The 11,434-nt window shown below is 36.2% G+C and overlaps 1 protein-coding gene across 1 annotated transcript; it reads right to left on the bottom strand.

Annotated features, from left to right (window-relative positions):
- Positions 1-602: 602 nt before the first annotated feature.
- Positions 603-11,426, bottom strand: ANKRA2 (ankyrin repeat family A member 2). Its single transcript, XM_032629144.1, has 9 exons — positions 10,926-11,426; positions 8,153-8,545; positions 7,112-7,270; positions 5,362-5,427; positions 3,279-3,376; positions 2,647-2,772; positions 2,288-2,354; positions 1,700-1,780; positions 603-1,124 (listed from the first exon to the last, which is right to left on the bottom strand). Exons 2-9 carry the CDS (start codon positions 8,439-8,441, stop codon positions 1,069-1,071), a joined length of 942 nt encoding a protein of 313 aa, XP_032485035.1. The 5' UTR covers positions 8,442-8,545; positions 10,926-11,426; the 3' UTR covers positions 603-1,068.
- Between the last annotated feature and the right edge of the window lie 8 nt (positions 11,427-11,434).

Genomic DNA, 11,434 nt, shown 5'->3' with positions numbered 1-11,434 from the left:
GCATTACCAAAGCGGCATCCAAAATGACTGGCCATGACTTCCTGACTGAGATCCCTGGCCTAGTTTCATCCCTTTGGTATGGCCTGCTTCTTCAGCTTTTCCTTCCATTCTGTGTCTTTCCATTAATTCCTTTTTGCTTAAATTAGCTAGATCAAGTTTATGTGGCTTACAACCCAACTGTCATAACTGACATCACACCTATTTTCCAGATGAAGTGATTTAACCCAAGTCCCACGCTCAGTGGTCATGTCAACTTCTAGCTCGTGGCTGTCTTCCAGATGTTGGTATAGCACGAGTTTATAATGCTCCTTTAGTGGAATTTAGTGGAAAGAGCATCTGACTGACTTTTATTGAAGAAATGAGTTCTCTTTCACAGAGGGCTTTTCCTACTGAAAACTTACTCACAAGGTTAAAATATTCTCAATATACTTCTAGAAATGACAATCAATAAGTCTTTGTTGACTAATTAACATTCGGTTTATTTTAATTATATTGTTTGATCTAATGGAGTATCCTGGCAGGACAGAAGGGTTAAACTAAAAATCCCAAAGAGATACCTTAATAATCTTATGCAATGTAAAAAGAACAACCTGCATGCAAACTAACAGAAGAAAAGTACTTTATTCATTTATAATACCATTTTGTAAACAACCACACTGTGCATTTTTAAATTCAATAATAACAAATTTTTTTCCTATGGATTTATAGCAAACTCTATATAAAGTCAATGAGTTAATACAAGAGTGAAGATGAATAGGGCAGAATAATTTCCAAAAATGTTAAATTACAGCACTTGATACAAACACAGATAACTATCTGTACCATAAAAATTTACATGCCACAAAACACTCATTTATAATTTTAAATATGCGGTAAAACACATTTATAAAAAAGCATCAACATTAATTTTATTATAAACCAGTGAATTACTCAGAGGAATATTTATTAAAACTTACTAAAAATCAGTCAATATTGCAACTGAGGTAAAAATTTATAAGTAAACAAAACTATCATTTATAAGGGCCAAAAGTAAACGGAAGGGCAGACAACACTTTCTGATGACTATGTCTACTCCTTGATGTTCTGAAGCAGTTTCAGTAAATGTGACTCAATAACCTGTTGAACTAGAACACACATGTGATCAAGACAACAGCAATGTTGATTACAAAATTTTAAAAAACTATCAAATTCAACTTAACATCACCAACATTTTCCTAAAATAATTTCTAATTAGGATATAATCATAGTCTGAGGGCAATAAGATTACAATGCAATACTTCAAACTTAGTCTGTCACTGACTTTAGTAATTGTCCAAGTTACTGGGTTTTCTGTTCTTGGTTTCTAAATTTTGAAACTGAAGGAGAGTCCAGAATACAAGGTTGTTCTAAGGAACAGAGAAAGGGCAACTATAAAGCATTTTATAAATAGTTTGCTATGAAATGTTAAACACATCTTGTAAATAGGTGTACACGTATCCTCCAGCAACTAATTATTTGGGATGGTGAAAAGTAATAGTAACAAACTCATTTCTAGACTTTGTAGGAATCTATTGATTTTGCCCACAGTTGAAAGTATATGTCAGGAGTTAGGATAACATGCATGTTCTATAACTGCAAGTGATGAGAATAGTTTGGACCACTGGTTTGTATTATTATATAACTTTACTAAAATGAAACCTGAGAGTTCTAAACCACTTACCACTTCTATAGCCCAAGGCTACAGCTAGATCCATAGAATTGTATCCAGAGTCGGTTTCAATTGTTGGGTCAGCTCCATTTTCTATACCAAAACAGAAAAATCTACATAAATAAAATGAAAATATGGATATGTTTGTCTATCACTGGCTCATGCGCAATTAGCGGGACAGATTTTCTGCAAATTTGGAAGGTATTTTCAGGATGGTCTGACAAAGTACAGAGTACACAGAGGGCATAGAATTCACTCTGGTGGGTCGGAGGGAAGACACTTCAATCATACAGGCATCCTCTAGAGCAACTGAAACTAATACACCACTACAGACAGCACTCAGGCTTAAAGACACTGTGGACAGAGAAAAGAGCCGAGGATTCACATGTGATCCCTAAAAGGAAAGCAATAAGGACAGATACTGCGATTGCAGGCGTGCTGTGTGATGGAGCTACGGCTTACATGGGAACCTTAGGGCAGCAGGTGCGCCAGGGGTGAATAACGTATTTAATAATAGTTCAGGATTCTCTTGAGGCTAGCTTGTAAAAAATAATGTCTTCATGTGGCGTTTTCTAAATATTTCTACTTTTATCTGCTTACCTAAGAGCATTTTTACACATTTCACATGATTTCCATGTACAGCGTAAAGCAAAGGCGTCCCTCCATTCTGCAAAAGGAAAGGTGATTTAGTTTTTCAAGGTGAGCAAGATTCAAATAATTTAATGCTCCTGTGAATTGGGCATGTAAAAGTAGTTTAAGGTAATTTTAATATTTTGTGAAGAATACTTAATCAGAACTAATAATTGAGTTTAGGACATTAACTTTTCCTCCCAGCTGTTTAATTAACTAAGGTAATTAATTATTCTTCCAAGGGTTTAATAAAGCTTATTATGTCTCCCCAAACCAAATAAATCCTAGAGTTTGTTCCAGTAATTTAAAAATCAGTATTACAGACTCACCCAGTCATATTCATTTACATCAACTCCACAATCCAGCAGCATTTTGACAATATCTGTGTAGCCCTTACTACAGGCTAATGACAGTGCACTTTCTCGACCTTTTCCTAAAAGCTGGGGATCGGCACCCTGCAGTAGGAAATAGAGATAAAAGACTTTTCAGTTTATGAAAACAAGAATATTGTTACTTCTGTCAATAATAATTACAGTTCAACACTTAGGTCAGGTAATGTTCTGGGGTTAATAAAGAAAGAACACAAACTTCTACTCCTGGACGTTCTGTTATCAAGGTTGTCTGAAGGCCTGCCTTCCTCCCTCTACCTCAATCCTAACTATCTTGTCACTTTGGAGTCAAATTGTATCTTCTCCAAGAAGCTTCTCCTACAGGGCTGACAGGACTTTTGTTCCCATCGTGCTTAGCAGGGCTGGGCACTCACTTCTCTCTCCAGCTTCAGGGACGACTACACTTGCCTGCTCAACCAGATGCAAGCTCCACAAGAATATGCAGAGCATGTAAACATTTTTTGGATCCTCTACCATTACGTCTAGCTGGCTGGAGATGTAAAAACTTTACTAAATACTTAACTGAACTTAAGTAACTGTACATATACATTTTTCTGAGGCATTTTCCTTACATTCTGAAGTAGAAACTCTACCACAGCTATTTGCCCGTGTGCTGCAGCCCACATCAGAGGAGTAAATCCTTCGTCGTCCGTGTGATTGATAACATTTTCTATTTAAAAGAAAAGCAATTTTTGTGATCTAATTTAACAACCACATATTAATATCTCTATGAAAATACTGGCATTCTAAAAAGGTGACTATATTACCCAATGAGGTTCACATTTGTGCTGACTTGTGTTCACTGAAGTGTTTGCAATTTGCAGTCTCAATGCATTAAACTGTGCCTCAAGGTACGTAGCTGAGTTCAAATAGCATATTATTTAAAGTATAAACTACCAGACACAACATAATGCTAGGTACAGGGCAGTCCACAGAACACTGGACACAGAATCAGGAGACCAGAGTTTGAATCCTGACTGTCACTTTCTAGCAGTGTGATTCTGGGCATGTCATTTAATTCCTCTAATATCCAGAATAATACCTTGCTTATCTCAGTAGTTAGCTGGGAGGATCACAATAAAAATGAGGTTATACGATAGCCCTTAGCATTACATAAATACATATTATAAAAAGCCCCAAATTAGTAAAGCTATTTTTACTCTCTAGCCAATACTGCTGCCTTTGAGTCTCTTAAAACTTTTGGTGGTTTGCTAACATAATATAATATGAATGAAGACTGAATAATCTGAAACACAATTCTATGCAATTCTACCTCAAAACCCATTTTGTTCCCTAGATTCAGTCTACCAGGTATAAAGTCCACAGTTTTTTCCCTAAATTTATTTAGTAGATTGAGAATAAAACCTTCAAATGTTTATAAACAAATAGGAATATAATGATGAAGTCTTTCTTATAAAAGAATGACATGATTTTTTAAAAAAGCCACTCTTTAATCATATGCCCTGCATTCAACTGATAATGTTGGGACAATTGGCTAACTTTTTGAAAAATGAAAATAAAAGTTAAGCTCCACCTTTACCTCATTACACCAAAACATATTCCATGGGTCAAAGATTGAAATGTAAACAAGAAACCACAGAAGTTCTAGAATAAGGTATGAGTGAATTTATTTATAATCTTGGAATAGGAAATCTTTTCTAAGCAAGATATAAAACTCAGAAGTCACAAAGAAAAAAATAAATTTACCACTTAAAAATGTTAAGCCTGTGTTTGAAAACATCATAAAGTCAAAGGAAAAATGGCAAACTGGGAAAAAACTAGATTCAACATAAACAAAAAGTGAACTTCTTTAATTTAGGTAAGAGTTCATATAAATCAATATAAAACAGGCAGTTCACACACAAAGAAATTCAAATAGATCATAATTTTAAAAAGGCAAACAAAACCAGTATGAAATACCATTTTTCACCTATAAGATTAGCAAAGATTAAAGTCTGATAATATTCTGTGTCAGTGAGGGTATGGGGAAGTAGAAACACTAACTCTGGTGTGAGGACAGGGCAAACATCTGGCAATGTATATAAAAATAAAAATTCATATACCTTTTGACCCAGCAAATATACTTGTAGGAATTTACCCTATGGATATACTTTAAAAGAATGCCAACAATATTGTTATTTAATAGAAATCAACTGGAATCAACTACCACCAGGGGAACTAGTTAAAAATAAAAAACACAGTATATGCAATACAATGCAAAATCACAGACCTATTAAAAAGAATGAAATAGATCTTTATGTGCTTATAAGGAAAGATCTCAAAATTTAAGTGAAAAAAGTAAAGCGCAATGCAGTGTGTATATTTTCCCTCTTGTGTAAATAAAAAAAAGCACATATATACTATACTCTCACATATTGCCCCAAGTATAAATATTTTCCAGAAAAGTCTTCTGAAAATATAAGAAACTTATAATGTTTGCTTCTGCAGAAAAGGCGAGGGTGGTAAGGGAAGCTTTAACTTCTATACCTTATATTACTTTTTTTTTAAAGTATCTATTGGGTTATCTGCCTGATGAGGTTATGCAACTATTTTTTTTTTTGTCTTTATACTTTCTTGTATAAAAAGAAAACAATAACAAATCTGATAAATCCTATTAAATTTGTTTTAAATACATCTAAAAAAATAGGCTAGTACCTTGTTCAATACGAGCAGCCAGGTAGAGCATCTCTCCCTGAGCAGCCAACTGGTGAACAGACAAAGCTGAAACAATACCATAAAAAGTTTCATGTATATCTGTAGGTACACTTTCATCATCTCATTGTTCATGCCTGTGTAGCAATTTTCCTTTCCAAAACACGAACTATCATTTTATTGTCTAAAAAAATCTAACTTAAAATATAGCCTAACATTTGCAGATGTCAGAATTACCTTAAATATCTAAGAGTCTGAGAATTGACTCATATATGTTTAAGGTAATTCTGACATCTGCAAAGTGTTATTAACAGTGAATGTGCAAATTGTTTGATTATTAACAATGCAAATTGTTACTGATCTTATGAATTAAAGAAATGGTTTAGGTACTTAATTTTTAACATGGTATCTCTTTATCCAAACTTATAAGGAAGTATAAGGAAGTTGGGTCTAAAAGACTCTTGATTTTTAATTGACTGTATTCATTTAAGTCCCAAATATCATTATTTCAAGAGGCCATGGGTATTTCTTAACTTTTGGAGGACTAAGATAGTAAATTAAAAACTAGCTGACAGGAAATTCTTGAGTACAGACCTATTTGTGGCTAATTAGCTGTGTGACCCTGGAGACCTGATTAAACATTTTTGTCTAACATGAAGTATGTGAACCACATGATCCCTAGTTTTTTTTTCCTAAAATTCTATGGTTGGGGAATTCTCTGGTGGTCCAGTGGTTAGGACTCGGCGCTTTCACTGCGGGGCCCCGGGGTTCAGTCCCTGGTCAGGGAACTAGGATCCCATTAAGACTCTCGGCGTGGCCAAAAAAAAAAAAAAATTCTATGGTTGGAATATTTTAAGACAATCTCTTTATTTTAAAACAAAGCCAAACAGGTACTGTTCTATGACAGTTCATCTTAAAAATCAGTATCACTTGATCCTTGATTTAGGATGATATGACTGGGTGGCCTTAATACAGAAAGGAAAGCAATTGGGAGGCATATGCAAATTTACATAAATAGAACAGAAATGGCTCTTAGGTAGAGTTAGAGTCATGAACTCGTTCTGGCTTACCTACTATAGCATACAATTCAAAATCAGGAGGGACACAGTGTTTCCAAAGTAAAAACATATATTTCACCATGCTTTAGAATACAGATGCATTTATGTTATATTCTCAAATATAATTCCTAACATCAAATTGCTAACTGGTTTCCTCTCATTAAGAAACCCGTACTATATAGAATATTTTCTAGTTTACAGAGAAAACCCTTCATTTTATTTCTTCTAGAATAATTCTACATTAAAAAATTGTAAATTCAAAGTTTTTAAAGAGGTGATTTCATATTCATATTATATTCAAATTCGAAATTATAGTAGACATCGCTCAGCTTTTACTACAAATCATTTGTTGATCAGTGATCTAGTTTATAAAATGCACTCCAAGAACACAAAAACACAATGTCTTGCTTTGCACAAAGTTCAGAATAACTCATTGCTTTTATAGTAAAATTATGAAGGTTTTAAGAATTAATATTTCAATCTGTATTTGTTCTCAACAGAGAAACATAAAACATGAAATATCTGAATATGCAATAATATGTGAAAGAGTTTTAAATTACTAAAACTATCAGGACATCACTTAAGCTTTCCAAAACAGAATATGCATTTAATGAAAATAATGTTTCAAAGCCAAACTCTTGAAATCATTACATTAGTAATAACAATATTCTAATACATCAGTGGGAAATACTTACAATTTGCTAACAGAGGTGTGGTTGAGACCTCATTTCCTCTGTGTTTGTTGGTTAAAGTAGTTGACTGTTTTATGGGTGAGAAGTGCTTTGTTGTAGAGGGAGTGTAGACATGCCTTACTTGAATTCCCGGAGAAGGAGATGTATGGATACTGCATTCAGCTAAGTAAAATTAATTTAAACACATTAAAACAATATTTTAATAACAAAGAATTTCAAAGTTCTATGTCAATGTTTACATTAAAAAAGAAATACAAGATGTATAATATCTTTAACTGGTTCTCAAGTGATACTATTTTTTTGCCATAAAAAATCTGTACTAGTGGGCTTCCCTGGAGGTGCAGTGGTTGAGAGTCCACCTGCCGATGAAGGGGACACGGGTTCGTGCCCCGGTCAGGGAAGATCCCACATGCTGCGGAGTGGCTAGGCCAGGGAAGATCCCACATGCTGTGGAGTGGCTAGGCCCGTGAGCCAGGGCCGCTGAGCCTGTGCGTCCGGAGCCTGTGCTCCGCAACGGGAGAGGCCACAACAGTGAGAGGCCCGCGTACCGCAAAAAAAAAAAAAAAAAAACTGTACTAGTAAAAGTTCCAGAAAAAAATTCAATATTAATCTTGAGCAATTTTATCCAGAGATTAGTTTTTTATATTCGATAGATTGTTATAAAAGTAAATCTACAATATGATGACAGATTTCACTGTATTAAAGCATTGGAAGCTAATGCCAATCACATATTCATGGAGTTAATTCATTTACAAAAGGCACAAAATTTTTTTCTCCTATAATTTTAAAAGGTACAATAATAAACTTTATTAGAGAATTTGTAAATAAACAAAGGTCAAGGAAGAAGTAAAAATCAACATGTACTTATGGACATTATATAACATGAAATTATTTAATTTTGGTTTCTATGAGATTCTAGAAAATCATAATTAAAGATGACTTCCAAACTCTTCGCAAACTCAAAATCTCATGATCAGAAAGGGAAAAAAATAAAAAATAAACAAAAACAAAACAAATGCAGATATTTATACCATAACTTTCAACCTTTAAATAGGACAGATGCCACCTCCAGGTCAGAGTTAACTTGATCTTGAATATTTTTACTATCTTCTTCATTTAAGGACTTCACAAACCGAGAACAGACATTCATATCAAATCTGTTAGGCAGTATGAATTTCATCCCCATGGAAACACCCTGAGCTGATCCTTCTTCTGCATTTGAGTCCAGCTGATGTTCTATTTTAATGTCTGGCATGCCAGTTAGACTGTAACTGCTGGGGCACTCTTCTACTATCAGCTGGGCTCCAATATCCAAATTTGCTGATGTAGCCATGATTTCAACTGTAGTTTCAATAATTAAAACATTTCTTCATGATTTCCCCTTGGTTTTATAAGAATGGCGTACAGTGTATTCTTCAAATTTGGGTATTAAAACATCTGAAAGAAAAAAATTAAAATTATTATATCAATGTATACAAAATAATCATTTTCAATCACGTATGCAAACAGTGCTCCTATTAGCACCTATACATAATAGAAAGAATACAATCTCCAGAGGCAGAAAAACCTGGGTCTGAATCCAAGCTTCACCATTTATTAGCTGTGTGAATCTGTACAAGCTCCTCAACCTCTCTAAGCCTCAGTCTCACTTGTAAAATGGGTATACACCAGTAACCTCACAGGACCCTGGCAAAGACCAAATGAAATACAGTAACATTCTCACCGCCATCACTAGGTCCCAACAAATTTTACTTAGCCTTTTCTCCCCTTTCCTATTCCTGAATATTGCCAAATGGAGTTTTTAAAAATCAGGCTAACAACAAAAATAAACTTTCATGTAAAAACTTTAACCTCTAATCTGAGGTTTATTTTTTAACATGCTGTTAAAATTTGAATTTAAGAAAAGATAGAACTCATGTTGTACCCAAGTCTATCAGCATCTACAATATCCATAATTCCTGGATAGTGAAAGGCTTTACAAAGTTTTGGTTATGATGAACTGAAAACATACTTATTAATCAGTTTTTGTTTAAATCAAGTGTTAGCAACTTAATACAGGTTTTTATGAAAAATAAAGTGTACAGATTATGGACTGGCTTCCTTTGCTTTAGCATCTCTAGGACATTATAATCTAAGTATAATTTTTGGTCCCATTTATTCATTTTTTTCCAAATATAGATTGTCAAGACATGAACTCAATAAACGCGAACTCTCAAAACAGAGGTTAGAAGCACACCTGTTACTGAATCATTTACTATTGTTTTAGAATGAGTTTTCAGTAAGGTAATCACTGGCACTTTCCTATGGACCTTAATAAAATTTCAAGAGAAATTTCATTATTGTACCTAAAATTGCTTCTAAAAAAAGGAAGAACTCCAAGGCATATAATTGTCTTACACATATTGTCACTGAGACAAGAGGAAAATTAATAGCATCCAGTTAATTTTTTCATGTTAGGGCTTACTGCCTCAGAAATTTTGAGGGTGCAGGGTGTTTTAAAATTGTAATTAATTGGAACTAACAGAGAAAAGTGCATTAGGACCACAGTGGAGCAAAGGTTGGCAAATCATACATTTATAGATAATCACTTCTACAGTTTTAAAACATCTTCCAAGATTGATCTTTATAACAATCCTTTGAGTAGTCAGGGCAGGTAATCATTATGTTCACTACAGAGAAGAGAAAAGAGGAGCTCACGACTCCATCACCCTGTTCGTTAAAAGAAAAAGCAGCACTAAACTAATCCAAAACTTCCAAGGGAGAAAGAGTTGAAGAAATAATAAACGCTAATAATAATGTTAACAAGTAACAAAGTCAACACACTTCAGCAAGCGGTAAGAAGGAGACTAAAACAGAAAATGAGTTGTGATTCAAATGGAGGTGGAGGGGCAATGCAGAGGTCTTTAAAAGTATATTACAAGATATGAACTGTGTTTCCTGAGGGAAGAGCCATCTCACACAGACTCCTACCCAGAGTTGGGCGAAGTGCCACTCCCCTGACCTCGCTCAGCACCCGCATATATCTTTATTTTAGCATTTATCACTCTCTTGAAAATTTCCATTTAAACTCCTAATAAATTGAAAACTCCTCTAGGATGGGGGGGGCACTCTTACTAATTTCTGCACACAAACAGTGCTTGGTTCTATCACGTACTCCATAAATATTTTCTGATCTGAACCTTAACAAAGGTTCGTATTCTTTTCTACCCTGAAATGAGCCTGCAAGATGCTCAACAAACATCTGCTGATTAGACCTGGCTTTCCGTTCCCAACATCACTACCAACTAGCTGTGCAACCCTGGACGGAGAAATCATACACGTTTCCTAAGACTCATTTTATTCAGATAAGATGAAGATGGTTGAAATAGGTATCTCTAATATTCTGTCCAATTCTAAACATCTTCCATGTTACAAATCAGGGTTTAGAAATGGAATTACCAGTCTTTGAGGGAAGAAGAGCAAATGTACTTGGGGGAGGAGGGAGTGGAAACAGAACGCTTATCTTGGCACCACTCCAGAGAGAAGAAGCAACACTGACTGGTTAAGCCATAATTTTGAAGTATAAGAGAGGAAGGGGGGAAAAAAAAAGATGATCGAGAAGAGGAGGCGGTGAGAAAAAGAGGTAAGGCCAAGGAGAGCTAGGATCACCTCAATCTGTCAGAGCCCAGGGATAAGGGGAGAGAGACCCTAACGAAATAAAACGGGCAACTGGGTTAATCCACGGTGGGTGCTAGTAACAGGAGCCCCCCGGTTCTTCCTCATCCTGGAGTTGTTCTACAAGGACAGGAAGGTGCTATGAAAATGAATGATGCCTCACAGGCCACAGGTGTCCCGGCGTCCCAGGACAGGAACCCGCTGGAGGGGAGACTGTTGCAGGGAGGGAAGTCCGCTCTGTCGCCTCCCGCCAACTCTGCCCGAAAAATTCTAGCGCGGCTCGGGTAGGGAGGGCGGAAACTCTGGCTCAACCGCGGCGGGCTGGTCCCGGGGATAGGGGCCGGAGGCCGACCGTGTGGGAGCGAAAGTCCTGGCGACCGCCTTCGACAGCCCACAGCGAGTCGGGCCTTCCCATCTACGGCCAGATTCACTGCAGGGCCCCACCCCCCGGCTTGTTTTGACCGCGACGTCACTTCCGATTTATTCTTTCGGCTTCCGGCCAAAAAACGTGCCGCACCGGTGAAGCTGTTGCAGGGAGGGACTTCCAGGTATTTTCCCGCCGCTGCTAGATCCTTACTGCTCCAGTACTACAGAGACAGTGTCCCTTCGGCTACAGCTCTGGTTCACTAGCGCCAGGCCTCGGTCTCTCCCTCCGGCCACGCCTCCTCCTCC

The sequence above is a fragment of the Phocoena sinus genome, chromosome 3 (assembly GCF_008692025.1).
Source record: "Phocoena sinus isolate mPhoSin1 chromosome 3, mPhoSin1.pri, whole genome shotgun sequence".
NCBI classification, from domain to species: Eukaryota; Metazoa; Chordata; class Mammalia; order Artiodactyla; family Phocoenidae; genus Phocoena; species Phocoena sinus.
This window is presented reverse-complemented; position numbering and strand designations above follow the sequence as displayed.